We start from the raw sequence: 20,992 nt of genomic DNA, 5'->3' as shown, positions 1-20,992 counted from the left end.
CTTTGGAATGTGGTTTTCCAAATACCTCAAAATTTCTAGGCATCTTTCACAGTACAGTTGTGCCTAATCTGCATCTTTAGTCCTTTCCCTGCCTGTACACTCCTCTGGAAGTTTTCACCAATTCCTATATCATCAGACAAAGACTGTGCCATTTAAGCCTGTCTCTATGCCATGCTACATTCTTCCACACCATTACCATTTTCTGCCTCTGCATGATATCCTCACTCCTCAAGTCTGCATTCATTCCTACCTCTAAAATAGGAACTATCCATTAACCTGCTATGGTCTCAGAATCATACCTCACACTCAATTTTTTTTGCAAAGTGTTCACACCAATGTGATATAAAAGCATCCCCTGGCACTCCAGGACCTAATGGAATAGAGAGAAAATGGAATAATTTACAGATCAAGTGGTTATTCCCCAGTACAAAAGAGGGTCCATGTGTGAGGTAACACTAGTAAAGGAAAACCAGTGTATGTCAGGAGTAGCAGGCACTATGATTGATGCTTCCAATCATAGTGAGTGAATACTAAAAGAAGAAATGAAGAAAAAGGAAAGAAAAGGCACATGCAGTTCACTGGTAAAAGTGGAACAGTGACCATTTGTTGTTGTTGAATTCCAAAAATGCTGTGCAGTTTTTCTTGAAAAGTTACTATTATGACAAAGATATAGTAATGAGTGTGAATATTTTTTTATTCATTTTTTCACATATTTAGAGACTTCATTTAGATTCTTTGTACACAAATAGGTACAAATTTTTGTTTCTATGGTTGTGCATGATGTAGATTCATACCATTTTTGTAATCATATGTGTGCATAGAGTAATGATGTCTGTCTCATTCCACCATCTTTCATACCCATGCACCCCTTTCCCTCTCACTTCCTCTATGTAATCTAAAGTTTCTCCATTCTTCTCTCACCTCCCACATCCCCATTTCCACTATGTATCATCATCCCCTTACCAGGGAAAACTTTCAGCTTTTGTTTTTTTGTGACCAGCTTATTTCTCTTAGCATGTTATTTCTCAATTCCATATATTTATGTACAAATGCCATAACATTATTCTTCTTCATGACTCAATGATATTCCATTGTGTATATATGTCACCATTTCTTTATCCATTCATCTGTTGAAGGGCATCTAGGTTGGCTCTTGTTTCCATTGTAATTTTAATATATTTTTTTCTGTAAAATTGTCCTTTTTCCTTGAATGGATGGACTTTTGAGTCATCATATGCATTGAACATGATGAACTCTAGTGTCTCAGGAGTATTGGGTCTGCCTAATTACTCCCTAAATAACTCAGTATACCCTGAGAGAAGAGGGGCACATCTCTATTTACAGATTCTTAGGAGGCTGAGGCAGGCTGATTACAGGTTTAATGTCAGCCAGGGAATTTGCAGACCGCCTGTCTCCAAATAAAAAAAGACTTGGGATTTGAAGTAGTGACACAGTTCTCTGCAAGGATCCACCTGTGCCTTTGTACAATCTCTAGCCCCCCCACAACAATCCAGAAGTTCCAAACAACATAAACATTCACCTAAAATTAAATTTAATTTAAAATTATAATTGTGAAAATAAAATTTTAGAAATATTACTATTATCCTTTCTTATGTGGCCAAATTTTCACTCATTCTAACAGTTTAAAGTAGCTTAAGTACATCTTTATGTTTATCAACAGAGTCATATTTGGACATGTTATCAGCAGAAGAGCAGGAGCGGCTTGATGGCATGGGACATAGCCAGCCATGGGTATGTAAATTGTCAATTTAAATTTCTTGTCAACTTATTTGCTTACAGAAAGGAGATTAAGCCAAACAAAACATAGCAAAATATGCATAGTATATTTCTAGTATGTATATTTTAAATGATTTTTATAAGGCCAGACAATGAAGAGAAGCAGTAGAAAATAACAATGTATACCTCACTGAAAAAAAGACCTTAGGGACAATAAATTTATCATAATAAATTCTGAAAAGAAATGACATTGAAAGTACTGACAGTAAGCAGAGACTGAAGAGGAGATGAGAATGAAATTCAAGAAGGATAAGAGTAGAAGGGATTTAAAATAAGAAAAAGAGATCAAGGACCCTAAAACAAGGAATGAATGAACATATCTGAAAAAAATCAGATATATCATGAGAAAAGAAATAAGTTGGGAAACCCAAAGATAAAACAAACCAAAGATGAAAAAGACACACTTTAAGGCTCTGAAATCTTCCCATTTCCCTGGTACTAATGTAACTGAAATAAAGGGACCTCTTTCTAGGATTTCTAATTTTGGAAACATATAGCTTTTATAAAGCAAATATGATCCAGCAGTTTTCTTTTCTGCTCTGGCTCAATCAGGCCTTTCCTCATGGTGGAGAGCACAACTTAGCTTACCTGCTTTCTTCCCCCTCACCCCACCCAGAGAATGCTGAGGTACCACTGCAAATGTTAGAGGAAATGCAATCTCAGTACTGGGTTTTGTATTGAATGATGTGGGTCTCCTTAATGAAGAAATTTCCTGATAAACCCTCTAATCTGTGGAAACTGTGGAGTAGTCTGTAATGCATTTCTTCTTTAACAAGCCACTGTTTCTGGTTTCATCTGATCACAGGCTCTCCATAGTGGCTTTCCAGTGTTTACCCACAACCCATCCTTTTGATCATGCAGCCACAAAACAGATCATTTGACTGCCATCTCTGAAAAAATAGTCAATAAGCACTGTATGATGCTGTGCTGCTACACTTTTCCCTTGGGATTTCTTTTTTATTTCATTTTATTATATTTTGGTTCATTGCAAATAAATGGGGTACAAATTTCCTTTATCTGGTTGTACACATACATGTACATAGGGTAATGATGTTTGTCTCATTCTTTTGTTTTTATTCCCCTACCACACCCCATCCCTCCTTTTCCTTCCTCTATTCTTGCCTCCTCCTCACCCCACATTATGTATCATCATCCACTTATCAGAGAAATCATTCAGCTTATGCTTTTTTGGAATTGGCTTATTTCACTTGGCATGATATTCTCCAACTCCTGCAATTTGCCAGCAAATGTCCTAATTTTATTTTTTATGAATGAATAATATACCATTGTGTATATATATCACTGTTTCCTTATCTATTCATTTATTGAAGGACATCTACCATGGTTCCACAATTTAGCTATTGTGAATTGAGCTGCTATAAACATTGATGTAGCTGTATCACTGTAGTGTGCTGAGTTTCATTCCTCTGGGTATCGTCCAAGGAGTGGGATAGCTGGTTCAAATGGTGGTTCCATTCCAAGTTTTCTAAGGAATCTCTATACTGCTTTCCAGAATGGTTGCACCAATTTGCAACCCCACCAGCAATGTATGAGTGTACTTTTTCCCCACATCCTTGCCAACACTTCTTGTTGCTTATATTCTTGATAATAGCCATTTTAATCAGGTGAGATGAAATCTTAGGATAGTTTTGATTTGCATTTCTTTTATTACTAAATATGTTGAATATTTTTCATATATCTGTTGATTGCTTGTAAATCTTATGAGAAGTGTCTGCTCATTTCCTTAGGCAATTTGTTGATTGGATTATCTGTATTCTTGGTGTAATATTTTTTGTGTTCTTTATAGATTCTGCAGATTAGTGCTCTATCAGATGTATGCATGGTAAGATTTTCTTCGACACTGTAGGTTCTCTTCACATTGTTGATTTTTTCCTTGCTGAGAAAAAACTTTTTAGTTTTAATCTATGCCAATTATTGATTCCTGTTTTTAATTAATTAATTAATTAATTAATTTATTTATTTATTTATTTATTTTTTTTTTTTTTTTTTTGTGCTTTAGGAGTCCTGTTTAGGAGGTCTGGTCCTAAGCTGACATGATGAAGATTTGGACTCAATTTTTCTTTTATTTGGTGCAATTGGTGCAAGTTCTCTGGTCTAATTCTGAGGACCTTGCTTCATTTTGGGTTGAGTTTTGTGCAGTGTGAGAGATAGGGGTTTAATTTCATTTTCCCAGCACCATTTGTTGAAGAGGCTATCTTTATCTACTATGAGATAACTGTATTCATGTGGGCTTATCTGTGTGTCCTCGGTTCTGTACCATTGATCTACTTCTCTTATTTTGATGGCAATACCATGCAGTTTTTGTTAGTATTGATCTGTAATATAGTTGAATTTCTGGTATTGTGATAACATCTGCTTCACACTTCCTGCTAAGAATTGCTTTAACTATTCTGGGTTTCTTGTTCCTCCAAATGAATTTCATAATTGCTTTCTCTATTTCTATGAGGTCCAATATTGGAATTTTAATTGGAATTGCATTGAATTTGTATAGCACTTTTGGTAATATCACCATTTTGACAATATTAATTCTGCCTATCCAAGAACATGGGAGCTCTTTCCATCTTCTAAGGTTTTCTTTCATTTCTTTCCATAGTGTTCTGTAGTTATTGTAGGTATTTTACCTCTTTATGTTGATTCCCAAGTATTTTATATTTGAGGCTATTGTGAATGGGGTAGTTTTCCTAATTTCTCCTTCAGAGGATTCTCACTTATGAATACAATTTCATTAGGTTCATGAGCATTGATTTTATATTCTGACACTTTACTGAATTCATTTATGCGTACTAGAAGTTTTCTGGTGGAATTTTTTGGCCCTCTAAATATAGAATGATATCATTGGCAAATAGGGATAGTTTGAGTTATTCTTTTCCTATTTATATCCCTTTAATTTCTTTTGTCTGTCTAATTGCTCTGGCTAGAGTTTCAAGGACGATGTTGAATTGGTGAAAAAGGGCATCTATGCCTTGTTCCAATTTTCAGGGGAAATTCTTTCAGTTTTTCTCCGTTTAGAATGATGTTGGCCATGGGCTTAGCATAGATAGCCTTTACAATGTTGAGGCATATTCCTACTATCCCTATTTTTTCTAGTGTTTGGAGCATGAAGGGTTACTGTATTTTATCAAATTTTTTCTCTGTATCTGTTGAAATGATTATAATTCCTAATTTAAGTCTGTTGATGTGGTGAATTACATATATTGATTTCTAGATGTTGAACCAAGCTTGCACCCCTGGGATAAAACCCACTTGATCATGGTGCACTATCTTTTCCATATATTTTTGTATGCAATTTGCTAAAATCTTGCTAAGAATTTTTGCATCTATGTTGTTTTAGGGATATTGGTCAGAAATTTTCTTTCTACAGTGTTTCTCTGTCTGGTTTTGGTATCAGGGTGATATTAGCTCAATAGGATGAGTTTGGAAGTGTTCCCTCATTTTCTATTTCATGGAATACTTTGGAGAGTATTGAAATGAGTTCTTCTTTGAAGGTCTTGTTGAACCTGACTGAGAATCCATCTGTTCCCTGACTTTTCTTGGTTTGGTAGGCTTTTGATGACTTCTCTCATTTCATTGCTTTAAATTGATCTATTTAAATTGTGTATGTCCTCCAGATTTAGTTTGGATATATCATATGTTTCTCAAAATGTTTTGATGTGTTCGAGATTTTTTATTTGAGTATAGATTTTCAAAGTAGCTTCTAATTGTGTTTTGTATTTCAGTAGTGTCTGTCGTGCTATTTCCTTTTTCATGATGGATTTTAGTAATTTGAGTGTTTTCTCCTTTTCTTCATTTGTGTGGCTAAGGGTTTATCAGTTTTGTTTATTTTTTCAAAGAATCATTTTGTTTTGTCAATTTTTTGAATTGTTTCTTTGGTTTCAATTTCATTTATTTCAGCTCTGATTTTAATTATTTCCTGTTTTCTACTAATTTGGTGTTGATCTGTTCTTTTTCTAGGGCTTTGGTCTATAGTGGTAGGTCATTTATTTGTTGACTTTTTCTTCTTTTATTGAATGTGCTCTATGAAATAAATTTTCCTCTTAGTACTGCTTTCTTAGTGTCCCAGAGATTTTGATATGCTGTATTTTTGTTCTCATTTTCCTCTAAGACACTTTTTAATTCCCCCTGATGTCTTCTGTTATCTATGCATCATTCAATAGCATGTTATTTAATCTCCAGATGTTGGAGTAGTTTCTGTTTTTTATTTTGTAATTGATTTCTAATATCATTCTTTATGATCTAATAGAATATAAGGGATTATCTCTAATTTTTGTATTTGCTAATAGTAGCTTTGTGACATAACATATGGTCTATTTTAGAGAAGGATCCATGTGCTGCTTAAGGAAGTGTTTTCACTCATAGATGGATGGAATATTCTACATGTCTGTTAAGTCTAAATTATTGATTGTGTTATTGAGTTCTATGGTTTTTTTATTCAATTTTTGTTTGGAAGTTCTGTCCAATTGTGAGAGAGTTGTGTTAAAGTCACTGAGTATTATTGTGCGTGGTCTATTGTGAAGGATTTGTTTAATGTACAAGGATGTACCATTGTTTGGAGCATAGATATTTATGATTGTTTTGTCTTGCTGATTTATGCTTCTCTGAAGCAGTATGAAATATTCTTCTTTATCCCTTTTGACTAACTTTGACTTGAAGTTCACTTTATGTGATATGAGGATGAAAACTCAACTTTTTATTACTGAGTCTGTATGTGTGGTATGTTTTCCCCCATCATTTAACCTTTAGGCTGTGGGTATCTATTTCCATGAGATGAGTCTCTTGAAGGCAGCATATTGTTGGGTCTTTCTTTTTAATCCAATCTGCCATTCTGTGTCTTTTGATTGATGAGTTTAGGTCATTAACATTCTAGGTTATTATTGAGATATGACTTGTATTCCTGGTCATTTTGGCTATTTTTTTGTTTTTATCTTGACTTGGTTTCTACATTAATTGGCTATTTCTTTAGAGTAATTCCTCCATTTACTGACTAACATTGTTGTTTTTCATTTCTTCCTCATGAAATATTTTGCTGAGAATGTTCTGTAGTGCAGGCTTTGTATTTGTAATTTCTTTTAGCTTTTGTTTATCATGGTACAATTTTATTTTATCTTCAATTCTGAAGGTTAGTTTGGTGGCAGAATATTCTTTGTTGGCATCCATTTTCTTTCAGAACTTGAAATATGTTGTTCCAGACCCTTCTAGCTTTTAGGGTCTGGGTTGAGAAATCTGCTGATACCTGTGTTGGTTTTTACCCTGTATGTAATCTGATAATTTTCTCTTGAAGCCTTTAAAATTCTATTTTTATTTTGTACGTTAGGAATTTTTATTATAATAAGCCTTGGCGTGGATCTATTGTAATTTTGTACATTTGATGTCCTGTAAGCCTCTTATATTTGATTTTCCATTTTTTTCTTCAGATTTGGAATGTTTTCTGTTATTAATTCATTGAAGAAATTATTTATTCATTTGATTTATATCTCTGTGCCTTCCTTAATCCCAATAATTCTTAAATTTGGTCTTGTGATATCCCATAATTCTGAAGGTTCTGTCTATGATTTCTTACCATCTTTCTCCTCTGTCAACTTTGCTTTCCAGAATATTTTGTCTTCAATGTCTGAGGTTCTGTCTTGCAAGTGATCTAGCCTGTCAATTATGCTTTCTGTTGAGTTTTTAATTTAGTTTTTTATTTCCTTCATTTCAAGGATTTCTGTTTTTTTTTTTTTTTTTTTTTTTTTTTTTTTTTTTTTAAGAATCTCTCTTTATTGAAATGATTTTTTTGCTTCCGGCATTTTCTCTTTTAACTGTTTATTGGTGTGTTCATTCATTGCCTGCATTCGCTGTTATCTCATTGTTTCCCAGATAATTTGAATTATATACATTCTGAACCCCTTTCTGACATCTTCTGCCATGATATCATTGAATTCTCTTGATATCTATCTAGGTTTTTTGGGACACTTTCTTCCTTCATTTTCTCATGTTGTTCATGTATCTTTCCCTCTAGCAGTGTGAATCCAAGCCATGGCAGTTTCACCCCTACAGACTTATAGTGTCCCTGTAGGTTTCTAATACCTCACCTTGAAGTGAGAGATCAAATTAGCAGCACACAATATAAACAATATTCATTCTTAACCCAAAGAGTCCCTATTAAGATATTAACCATGTTGTCTTATTAAACAGAGGTGATGAGTTCAATTATTGTTTACAACATAACCAATAGGTTTGCAATAAGGACCACAATTTCTAATGGTGGACAAAGCAGATGGGGAGGGGTGTAAAATATAACATTAATGAGATAAGAAGTTGGTCTATAGAGGTGCTATGTGGTAGGAATAGTGAAAGTGGAATTAAAAGAAATTAGTTGTTAGCATGGGAAAAGGGAGAGTCTCCAAGGAAACAGATAGATAAAAGGAAAGTAGAGAGAGCATAAAAATATATTATTAAAACATAGTAAGAGTAGGAATAATAGTTATACTAGAATAATCATAATGTTACTAATAAAAAATTCTACAATAAGACTATTCTGTAGAGTTCAAACCTCTTAGTCTTCAGTAGCCTGATGCCTGAGAGGAACTATATAATTTGGTGTCCCACAAAATGTGCTGCTCCACTAGGGCTGGTGGTCTCCAGATCAGGAATAATCCATGTTAGCAGGCAGAAGTGAACCCATGTGTTTACAGATGGTCAACCACAGCACAGACGCTAAACTGTGCAGGGCATGGGTGCCAAACTGCAGACTGGGGTGGGTCTCAGTGCTGGGCTTGGTGGCTGGGCCATGGAATTCCTTCTAATTCTTTCTTCAATGAAAATGTTGCATACTTTACTCAAACTCAGTGTGCTCATATGTCCAATTAAATGTAGATGTATTTCCTGTGCTAAATACACTTTAATGTGTATTTGACTCAGTAAATATTTTGTTGAAAGTCACTAAATTTTGAAAGGCCCTAATGATTTAAATGAAGCAAGTGAAGCAGTGTTTCACTCTTACACAAAGTGACAGAACTGAAACTTTCTTATCACATCAATTATCATATTTACCTCTAAAAATTTGGTCCTCTGGTATTTAAAATGTTGAATGCTGTATAACATCAAGTATATTTCACAAAAGAGATTTAAATATATTTTCTACTGTGTTCATACATTTTCTGAGGAGTGCAAAATGGGCTACTTAAACACTGATGTAAGATATTTTAGATATATCTGCTTAAGTGAGTTTGTTATCAGGGAACACATTTCCTATTTCATCCATCTTGATATATCCCATCAGTAGCCAGATAAAGAGAGAAACTCATTTTCATCTGGAGTGTATTAGAAAGTATCCTTTTTGGAAAATATGGTGCAAAAAATATAATAATTTTAATTTCTAATTTCTGATTCTCATGATTTCACAAGTAGAAACATGGTGATTTCTAAAGTGATGATTAAATCTATATGCATCTAATTATTGCCATTATTTTTACCAGAGTGGCTCTGAGCAACATCCAGGGGTATGTGCTTCCTGTATATCTGGTGAGTTTCATCCAAGAGCAAAGAAGGGAGCAAATAGACATGTAGAATATATGAGCCATATTTGATTAAAAATACTTTAAAGTGAATGTGCCTTAAATAATAAAAAATAGTATGTTGTAATTATTTAAAGACAGTTCCTATAAAATATCATAAGAAAAATGGAAGAAAATATGAGGCATAACTATTAGGCTTCAGCCCCAGGTTAAATTGGGGGTATTGCTAAAGGAACTGAACTTTGAGTTGCATTTGACATATGCTTCCATCACAGGAAAATTAGAAATTAGGAAAAGGAGAGAAAAGGAGGGAATGAAGATTGAAAATCTTAAGGAGAACAAAGAGTTGAAGAAGGTAAAAAAAGCAGTGAAACTCAGTGGAGTGTTTGAAATTCAAGCCACATATGGGAAGGGAAAAGAGGAGAGTTTTTAACTATGGGAAGAATTTGTTTCAAGTTCCAAAGATGAGTGAAGGAGAGAGTCAAACTTTCTCACATTTCCTGGTTTAGTCATAGTTGGGAAATAAATTGAGGAGAGAAGAAGTGATCCCAAAGAGCTAAGTAAGTTCATTTGCCATAAATGATTAGGAATATATACAATTTAATGATATGCAACATGTTTCTACTACCTAGGACAAAAACAGTGCAGACACAGCAAATGGAATAATAGAAGTATGAATTGTTATGGAGCATTCCCCAGAAAGATTTCTAAAATTCACTTTGGAAAGATTACATATACTTCTACATTTTATTTGAGGGGTCAGCCTAGGGAGGAATTGAGAGCTACATTCAAATTAACCTACACAAATTGAAACCTGACAAATTCACACTGGAAATCTGAAACTGTGAGAAATCATCCCTTCAAGACCATGTTCAAAAGTTCATTCTGACTCAGCAGGTCTTTGAATCTACATGTCCATTAAATTCTAAGGTGATTACAAAGATCATGGTTCACAGACAACATGTTTTGGAGCCAGGGAATGGATGTCATTTTGGGAAATAAAAAGGAAAAGGTATCAGTTTCTACAGTTCAGGACAGAAGCAGATTAAGGCCAAGCATAAATCTTTCTTTCATTCTGAGAGTATTTCTTGGGAATTGGAAAAGACTCAAAAGACAAAGATCAAGAATTTACATAGCTAAGATGAATTTTCTAAGTTGGCAGGCAAGGAAAAGTGGAGCTAATTCAAACGAAGAATGTAAAATCGAAAGAATCAAGTCCACAACTCTGGGAGTTCCATTTTAAAAGCTAAAGAGAAAGGAAAATGATAGGGGACTGAAGCAGTTTGGGGAAAATGAGGAAATGGAGATAATGCTACTCAACTCTATTCAGTTTATCTGTCTCAAATCTAAGTGAAACTTTTCCTGGACCAGAGATAATTCAAACCACTAGGGACTGGAAGAAGCAGCTACAAATTTCTCCCCTTTATATCTAGTAGGCACCAACATAGGTAAGGTGTCAATATGAGTCATTCAGATGAGCAACCTAGCATTTTTGAAGCTTTGGTTTTTAAATGCAGCTAATATTTTGATTGTTCCTATTTTCAATCATATTAATATTACCGTATTTATCAATTAGTGCATTGCAGTGAAACCATGTTCCTTGGATGTGTCAGGAATGTATAGTATTACTAGAAAAATTCTGATATATAGGTAGAAAACAATGTGGTCAACTAGCCCTCTGATGAAAATACTTGAAAAGCTCCCAAGTTTATGTCACACTAGACACATTATTTTAAGCAGAATGCTTTATGTAGTTTATCCCTCAAATAACAACACTGTTACTCTTAGAGTACATAAAAATTTCTTTGAAACTCAATAGTTTATTGATATCTGATAATTCTGCAAGCTTCAGAATGCATTTTTGATTGCTTGTATGAACTCTGTTTTCTTGTACATTTTCTTATAGATATGAAAACACTCATTTCACACAAGAAATGGAAATGAAACTTGATGTTGGATAAAACAGAGGATAGAAGAAAAGAAGATGCACCACTTTCTCACTTGGGTATAAACAAACACAAACATGCAGATGCATATTTGTTGTTATCGTAAACACATATATCTGAGCTAATTAGTTCAGAAAACTCTCTTGGATGAGCAAATAAGTGTACCTTTCCCTGGAATCTCATCACAATTTGGACTTATTGATTATAAGGTAAATGGGGGACAGAATATGTACTTATTATTAAATGGATTAAGTGACTGACAGGATTCAATTGAGATATGTGCTGCCACATTTTAATTTAGCTTTGACATTGAATTTATAAGGAAACTTTTTTCCTCCTCTGAATAAAAATCAATGTGCTCTTCAGCATTCTCATTTTGACATTGGTATACTTACTAATGTCTTTGTATTAATGGTCATTGCAAAAATTATTTTACTAATGGGAAATTAACTGCCAATTTAACCAAATATTCCTGATTTTGAGTTAGTACATTTGAGACTTGTAACTTTATGAAATACCTATGTGATTTAGCTAACTCTTTTGCTATAAAATAAATCCATGGTTGCTGGATAACATTCTTTCCAGAAATATTTATGAGTTGTAAATCAAGAATATACCTGCACCTAGCAATGAAGTGTTTGCTCATATGTCTATGACATATTTTATTTATTGTCTTCTCAATGGTGAACAATGAGAGAGAAACTTTAGCCTGCTAAGAATTTGCTCTCCCACTGAGGTTCTACCACAGATCTCTCAGATTCTCCAAGGGTTTGTATATATTTGAAATTGCACAAAAGTGTTTATAGGATCCTAAAAGAGTTCCCTCAACATAGGAAGACATTGCCATAGGAGATACTGCATGGTAAATGAAAGCAACATTCATAGTTGCTGCATTTTATTACACAATGCATTTGAAACCTTGAGTTCCAATTAAGACCAGAATCTCACATTTATGTAAACCAGCTTCTTATTTGTTCCTTTAATTAACTTTCATTCAACACAGGTCACTGGACATTTTCTATCCTCTGTATGTCTGGAAATACTCCCCCAGTCAGGCTGCAATCAACACCTAGTGCACTGCTCCAATTCTCATTACACATCACAATTCATATACATGCCCCTCATGTCCACCTGCTTGTATCATTGAGGTTGGTCTGGTTCTTTATGCATATACTGCATATGTGACCATCATTTGTATATAGAACATGGATGTCCAAGCATCTTGACTTTCCAAAGACTCTTTCATAATAAAAAAATTGCCTTACTCTGTATTCTGAACACTTTCTTTGCCTGCTATGCCCTCTACCAGTTCTCCTCACCAATCCCTGTAAGGAGATACTTTCCCAGACACTTTCCATTTAAACCTGGCCTCAATGTACAGCCTTTCATGCTCTCAGCATTTTCTGTCACTGGCTAAATTCTCACTATTTTTTTCACCTTTGAAGTGGGCATTTATCTTTACCACTACAAAGGACTGCATCACTGACATTATTTTTCTCCTTTGGATCTTACCGTACACTCAATTATGGGGAGAGACATGTAGTGTCTCCACAAGTTTTATACTGAAGTATTGGACTAGTAAAATTATTCCTCAATGATGTCAATATGTACTGGGTTCAGAGGGGCACACATGTACTTACATGTACTTGAGTGGTTGAGGCAGGCTTCTCTCAGGTTTCTAGCCAACCAAGAAATTGATTGACAACTTTTCTCCAAATATAATCACATGGGTTTAAATTTTCTATGAATCTTTCCTGTATACAAATTCTGCCTCACTCTGTATCTTGCTCCCTTTCTCTGCTTGAGCCATCCTCTGTAAGTTCTCCTTCCCAATTCATATATCATCAGATAAACCCATTCCATTTAAAAACTTTACTATACACAGCCTTTCATACTCTCTGCATTTCTTGCTTCTGACTGATAACCTCACTTTTGAAGTCTCCATTCATCTCAATCTAGAAAAGACTTCATTCCTGGCAACTTTTGTCTCCACTACCTCTTACTACAAATTCAAATTTGAGGGGAAATAAGTAAAATTGTTGACAGCAACATGAAGTAGAATTTGTCCCATTAAGTCCAGGAATTGATAGAGTAGAAAGTAAAAGGAGTGTTCACAGATCCCATGTTTATTACCCAGTATGATAACTGGGAGTATTTAAGATAGCCCTATTGAAAACATGCAGATTCTGATAGGAATAAAAGGCTTAATCATGGAAACTTAATCTTGGAAGTTTTCCAAGAAAGTGACTTCTAAAATTTTAAGGTAAAGAAATCCAAAGAAATGTATAAAAAAAGCAAAAGGAGTTCATTGATAAAGATGTTAATGTGATTACTTTTTGGGACACTAAAGATGGGGTTAAATGGATTTTTAAAATTTAATATTTGAAGGAAGAGACAGTAAACGGTGTGATGTTTCATGTTTCACTGGAAATTGAGTATTTTTTTCTCTGAAATATTCTTTCACCTTGAGTGGGTCAACCTGTGAGTTATTATAGGTCTTATACATGGCATGGTGACACCTAGTGTCTCACAATGATGTTCTAAAGTATTGGATCAGTAGAACTACATCCCTATGATGTACTGTGCTCAGAGGGGCATGCCTGTAATTGCAGGTCCTTGAGAGGCAGATGTAAGCCCCTGTCAGGTTGTCAGCAAACAAGGAAATTAACAGACATTCTGTCCTAAATATGAAGACATGGGGTTTGAAATAATTCCTATGGTGCTTGATAGGATACACATGTTCCTGCATGAAGTACAAAGGGCCACATTCCAACAATTAAGTATTTCAAATAATGGCTATATTCACCTAAACACATGCTTAATTTAAAATTATCATCGGGAAAGTAAAATTTTAGAATTATATTTACTGTTCCTTTTTATTTGGATAAATTTTCTTTAACATTAATATTATAAGGTAGTTTAAGTAAATCTGTGCATGTTTCAGAAGAGTCACACTTGGATATTTCAAAAGAGGAAGTGGAGGAGAGACTCCATGGCACTGGATTTAGCCAGCAACAGGTATGCATACGTGTCATTTTGAATTCCAAATATCTTCTTTCTTTTGTTTTCTGGAGGTAAATTAGGGCAAATAACATAACCTAATACACTTTGGGCATCCAACATCACAATTTCATATTTAATTGTATAACATGTAAGTGGTCATGAATCTGAAAATAGTTTTAGAAATCAAGGTGAATTAATGGTAAACTTTGTGCAAGAAATTGGACCAATATTTTAGAACACTGTTTGGTTTTGAACTGTGTAACATCCTTAAATGATGAGAGATAAATTAGAGACTGACAAGTAGTCAGTTGACACTAGAAATGTACATAAATGTAATGACCACTGAGCAGATTCATGTAAAATCATCTTCATTTCCAAAGGATCACCACTGAATTTCACATGACCTGCCATCCATGCCATAGTTAAAAAATCATATTCCATGATTTCCAGTGTCTTGATTAAAGAAGATAAAAGCTGTAAAACAGACACATACCTTCTTGTTAATAGAACCAAAACCATTCAGGATACATACTTTACTGATAATTTATATAAAATATCTATCAGGTTTATGTTCTTTCCCTTCAAGAATGCAAAAGAATTACTAAACATATTTAACTTACCTCTTTACACAATGTTATACTAAAGTACTTTGATGCATTTGTTGGGATGTTATAAAATATTGGAGGTATCATTTTGCCACCTGGTTCTTATGTTGTATGTGTCAGCCAGTGGAGGACTTGCATGCCTTTCAGTGGATTTCTCTTACACAGCTAAACATGAGTTCTTGTAATATGCAGGTTTGTCATGGAGATGGGTCTGGTGCATTGTTTATATCTGAGCATCATATCTGAAAATGAGCATGATACACATGCTAGTTTCATTCAGTATCTCTGCAAGGAGAAAGAATACACTCAATCAATGATCACAGCTCACAGAAAAATATTTACCATGAGTAAATAAAATGTATGTATTAAATGATCTCAAGAACACCACAAAATAAGGAACTGAGTGGGAAAGCTCAGCTTCATTAACACTGCATATGCTTGTGTCTCCTGTGCAAAGTATTGTTGCATATAATTAAATGGTCTTATTTCCAATTCCAATGATTTCACATATATGACAATGGTGATGTCCAAAGAGCGATGATTAAATCTACATGAAAGTAATTATAACTATTATTGTTTTCCAGAGTGACTCTGAGCAACATGCAGAGGTGTGTGCTTTTTGTGGACATGCAGAAGGTAAGAACCACATAGGATCCAAAGTACCTTGCAGAGAATATTGCCAAAAACATGGGCACTACTATATAGTAAATGCTCAAAGAGTGTGTCTGTTACCTAGCTATTGAACAAAAAAGTACGTAAGGAGTGGCATAACATATTAGGTTTCATCCACAGATTTAATTGTGGGTATTGCTAAGAAGAGAATGGTGAATTTCCTTTAAGATATGCTTTATCTCTGGTAAATTGGAAATAAGGAAAAGGAGAGAAAAAGAGGAAAGGAAGACTGAGAACTGCAGTAAGTACACAGAGTCAAAGAGGAAAAAGAATCAATGGTTCTCAGGAGAGGTTGGGAAATTCAAGCCCCCATATGAGAAGGGAAAGGAGCAGCTTTTTTTCACACTGAGGGAAGAACTTGTGAGTTTCAAGTTTTCAAGATGAATGAAAGAGAATATAGATCTGTCTCAACCTTGGTGAGTTTTTCACAGTTGGAAATGGATTGAGGCATGAAGACCTGATCTACAAAGCTAAGTTCATTGACCAACACTGAGTGGGGATATATAAAATCTAATGATTGCAACATGGTGCCACTGTCTGACAAAAAAATACATGATAGAAACAGCAAATGGAAAATTAGAAAGATATATGAGTAGTCAGGGGAATCCCCCAAATCCACAGGTATCTAAAATTTACTTTGGAAAGATCCTTCAAAAATTTAATTTGAGGGAACACCAAGGGAGGACTCAGAGCTGCATTCTCATTAACATAGATAAATTGGAGGCTGGCAAAGTTCACACTGGAACTGTAAAACTGTATGGAATCGACTCTGGGACCATGTTCCAAAGCTTCTGACTCAGCAGATCCTGGCCTCAATATGTCCATTACATTATAAGGTGATTCCATTGATCCTGGTCTACAGAAAACACTGTTGCTAGAGAATGGATGTCCTTTTTGGAAATACACAAGAACATTTTTTTGGTTCCTACAGTTCAGGACACAAACACATCAAGTGCAAGCATAAATCTGACTTTCATTCTGAGCAGGTCTCTTGAAGACTGGGAGCAACTCAGAAGATAAGATGGCAAAAGTATATGACTAAGATTTATTTGTTAGTTTGGCAGGTAAGAAGGAGTGGCAAGAATGAAAGATGCAAAGACACAAGCTCCCACCTCAGATTTTTCTTTGGAAAACCTAAAGGGGAGGGGAAATGAGAGAGGAACCAGGAATAATGATGAAATGGAGAAAATGTTCCTCAGCTCTTTTCACCTTGTCTGCTTTCAAATGCAAATCTGGTGTAGAGATGATTGGAACCCATGGGGGCTGCAAGAATCAGTGCATTCCACAGCTCCTAATTTGTCCCCTCCTTATCTAACAGACACCACAATGTGTGAGGCTTCCATATGTGTCATTGAGGTGAGCAAACTTGGATTTTTGAAGTATTCAGTGTTTAAAAGAAGACTAATTTTTCTTTGGTACTCTTCTTACAATCATCATTAATTGTTTTGTTTCCATCAGTACTTTATTGGTGTGCTATTGGAAAACCAGGTCTTTCGCATGCCAGAATAGCAGGATATTAGTGAGATATCTTTGGAACTAAAGAAAGCAAATGATATCACCTGAGAGACTTGAGCAAATACATGAAAATCCACTCCAGATTGATTTTTAACCAGAAGCCAGTAAACAGGTTATTCCTAAAACACCATCACTGTCACTCTTAATGAATTTACCATTTACTATGAAACACAAGAGTTCATTGATATCTGATAATTCTGCAAGATTTCAGAACACTTTTGTTTTGGACTGCTTTTCTGAACTCTTTATGCATTATCAAACTTTTTTTTCACAGATATGGGACCATGCACTTTACACAAAAGAGCAAAAAGAAACTTGATGGTGGTGAGACAAGGGGACACAGGAAAAGTAGATGCATCAGTTGCCAGCATGGGTATGAACAAACACAAACAACCAAATGTGTATTAGCAGTTATTCTAAACACATATCTAAGCTGAGTAGCTCAGAAAACTCTCAGATGGATAAAAGAGTGTACCTTCCCCTGGAATCTCATCACAACTTTGGACTTAGTAATTACAAGGCAAATGATAAACAGGAAATGTGTTTATGATAAAATGGATTAAATGATTCTGAGAAGATTCACTTAAGTTGCCAGCTGCCACATTTTCATACTCCTTTGGCATTGATCTTCTCTAGGTCCCTCACTCCTCCTCTGAATACAGATCACTCTGCCCTCCAGTATTCTCTATCTTGCCCTTAGTATATATGCCAATATCTTTGTGTTAATGGTCATTGCAGACTGGTTTTACCATTGGATACTTGACTGCAAATTTTTCAAAACGTCTGTTTCTGACTCTGATTCAGAACATTTGAGTCTTGCAGCTTTTGTCAGCACATATATATTTATTTTTTGCTTTCCTGTAAATTGCATCTCTTATTTACTGAAGAACGATCTATCCAGAAATTTTGACTAAAATTTATAAGTTGAGAATATCCTTGGACAGAGCAATGAAATGTTTGCTCATATTTCTTTTTTTTTTATTGTAAACAAATGGGATACATGTTGTTTCTCTGTTTGTACATGGTGTAAAGGCATACCATTTGTGTAATCATAAATTTACATAGAGCAATGTTGTTTGATTCATTCTGTTATTTTTTCCCTTGCCCCCACCCCTCCCACCCCTCTTTACCCTCTATACAGTAGTTCCTTCCTCCATACTTGCCCCCCTCCCTAACCCTAACTCTAACCCTAACACTAACCCTTCCCTCCACCCCATTATGTGTCATCCTCCACTTATTAGGGATATCATTCGTCCTTTGGCTTTTTGAGATTGGCTTATCTCACTTAGCATGATATTCTCCAATTTCATCCATTTGCCTGCAAATGCCATAATTTTATCATTCTTTATGGCTGAGTAATATTCCATTGTATATATATACCACAGTTTCTTTATCCACTCATCAATTGAAGGGCATCTAGGTTGGTTCCACAGTCTGGCTATTGTGAATTGAGTAGCTATGAACATAGATGTGGCTGTATCTCTGTAGTATGCTGATTTTAAGTCCTTTGGGTATAGGCCAAGGAGTGGGATAGCTGGGTCAAATGGAGGGTCCATTCCAAGTTTTCTAAGGAATCTCCACACTGCTTTCCAGAATGGCTGCACTAATTTGCAGCCCCACAAGCAATGTATGAGTGTACCTTTCTCCCCACATACTCGCCAACACCTGTTGTTGCTCGTATTCTTGATAATCGCCATTCTAATTGGGGTGAGATGGAATCTTAGGGTGGTTTTGATTTGCAGTTCTCTTATTACTAGAGATGTTGAGCATTTTTCCATATGTTTGTTGATTGCTTGTAGATTTTCTTCTGTGAAGTGTCTATTCATTTCCTTAGCCCATTTGTTGACTGGATTATTTGAATTCTTGGAGTAGAGTTTTTTGAGTTCTTTGTTTGCTCATATTTCTTTGACATGTTTTGTTTGTTTATCTTTTCAATGGTGAACAATGAGGGAGATCCTCTTGCATGCTAATCAATTTTTCTCCCACTGAGACTCTCCCAGGGTTCTCTCTAATTCTTATGTGTGTTATTAATTTGCAAGTTCAAGTTGCACAAAAGTGCTCACCAAGATCCTAAATGAGTTTCCTCAAAATAGAAAGCTATTTCCCTAGAAGGAACTACATGGTAAATGAAAGTAACATTCACAATTGCTCCATTTTTTTTACATGATAAAGTGGAAACTTTGAGATATGATCAGGAGCAGTGTTTCACATTCCTGTGGCCCAACTTCCTTTTTTTTTTCTTTAATTAGACATCATTCTACACTGGTAACTGTGTAGAATGATGAAAGTTTTCTATTCTCTGTATTTTGGAAACATTCCCTCCAATCAGTCCAGCATCTACTTCATAGATTACTGATTTCTTCTCATTATTCTTTACCATTCATGCCTATGGTCTTGATGTTTACCTGCTGGTAGTTTTTAAGATGATCCTGGTCTTTTGCTTTTACTGCATATAGGACCATCAAGTCTGTTTAGAACGTGGAAGTCTCTTCACCTTCACTTCTATAGGTAATTTCATAATAAAAATTCTGCCTCATCTGTATTTTTAACCCTCTCTCTCTGCCTACTAAATCGTCTCTCAATTCTCCTTACCATTCCCTGTATGAATGGCCTCTGTCCATTTTAACCCTGTCTCTATGTGCAAACTTTCATGGTTTCAGCATTCCTTGTCACTGGCTGACCACCTCACTACTGAAGCATCCATTCATGTCTATCTCTAGCAAAAAGTTAATGCTGTCTTCTTGCATCTCCTCTGGCTCTTAGCACAAATAAATTATGAGTAGAGACATCTAGTGTCTCCCAAGTGGACTTCTGAATTATTGTTTCAGTAAAATTACTTCTCAGTGATATCAGTATGTCCTTGGTTCAGAGTGACACACCTGTAGGTGTAGCTACTTTAGGGCTGAGACAGTCTCCTCTCAGGTTTCCAGTCTACTAGGGAATTTACAGACACCCTTTTTTCAAATACAAATAAATAGTATTTGAAAGAATAGCTACAGAACTTGCCAAGGAAACACATCTCTGGGTAAAATACACAACAATAAAAAATTTCAAACCCTAGATGTATTCACCTAAAACTTACCTTAATTTAAATCTTTCACATTCACTAAAATTTTTCTATGTTCTCTATTTCTGGAAACATTATCTTCAACCAGTCATGCATCAATGTTGTAGATCACTGATGCCTTCTCATTATTCATCTCCATTCATGCTTGTGGCCTGATGTCCACCTGCTTGTAGCATCTAGGTTGATCCTGCTCTTCAGGCATATGCTGCACATATGACTATCAGCTCTCATTGGAACTTGGATGTCCAAATATTTTACATGTCCTATGAATCTTATTTAATAAAATTGTGCCTCACTCTGCATCTTGTTCATTCTCTCCCTGCACCATCCTCTGGAAGTTCTTTTTCCAATCCCCATATCATCAGATAAAACCATTGCATTTAAGAACTTTCTGTGCACAGGCTTTCATTCTCTCAGAATTTTCTGTCTCTGACTAATAACCTCAATTTTGAAAGCTCCATTCATCTCCATCTAGAACAGAATCATCCCTAGCACATTTTAACTTCTCTACTCTTTCCACAAACTCAAATGTGAGGGGAAATAAATAAAACTCTTGAGAGAAACATGATGTAAAAGGGATCCCCTCAAGTCCAGAAAATGAAGAACTAGACAGAAAAAGAAACGTTTATAGGTCCTATGTATATTGTCCAGTATGGAACCTGGAAAATATCTGAGGAAACCCTAGGGAAAGTACAACCAGATTATACCCAGAATAATGGACATAATCATGGAAGATTCACAAGACTGATTCCTGTTAGAAAAAAAAAAAAGAAAATCAAAGAAATGTAGGAGAAAAACAACATGGATTTCATTTACAATGGTGTAAATGTGTTCATTTATGTGGGACACAAATATGATGTCCAAGATTTTTAA

The 20,992-nt window shown here is 35.1% G+C and overlaps 2 protein-coding genes across 2 annotated transcripts in view; both read left to right on the top strand.

Moving 5' to 3' along the window:
- Window positions 1–20,992, top strand: part of LOC306652887 (uncharacterized protein) — a gene marked incomplete at its 3' end in the record, with an annotated part of 60,117 nt that overhangs the window by 10,261 nt on the left and 28,864 nt on the right. The window lies entirely within an intron of this gene.
- LOC306652875 (uncharacterized protein) overlaps window positions 1,610–20,992 on the top strand; it is a gene marked incomplete at its 3' end in the record, with an annotated part of 58,840 nt that continues 39,457 nt past the window's right edge. The window contains exons 1-5 of the mRNA XM_079125521.1: window positions 1,610–1,752; window positions 9,273–9,318; window positions 14,202–14,275; window positions 15,450–15,501; window positions 17,327–17,425. Of these exons, the coding sequence (XP_078981647.1) occupies window positions 1,696–1,752; window positions 9,273–9,318; window positions 14,202–14,275; window positions 15,450–15,501; window positions 17,327–17,425 (328 nt within the window). The 5' untranslated portion in view covers window positions 1,610–1,695. The remainder of the gene's footprint in view (window positions 1,753–9,272; window positions 9,319–14,201; window positions 14,276–15,449; window positions 15,502–17,326; window positions 17,426–20,992) is intronic.

This window comes from Sciurus vulgaris, assembly GCF_902686455.1.
Source record: "Sciurus vulgaris genome assembly, contig: HiC_scaffold_633_arrow_ctg1, whole genome shotgun sequence".
NCBI lineage: Eukaryota > Metazoa > Chordata > Mammalia > Rodentia > Sciuridae > Sciurus > Sciurus vulgaris.
The sequence above is the reverse complement of the archived record's forward strand: the minus strand, read 5'-3'. Positions and strand labels throughout refer to the sequence as shown.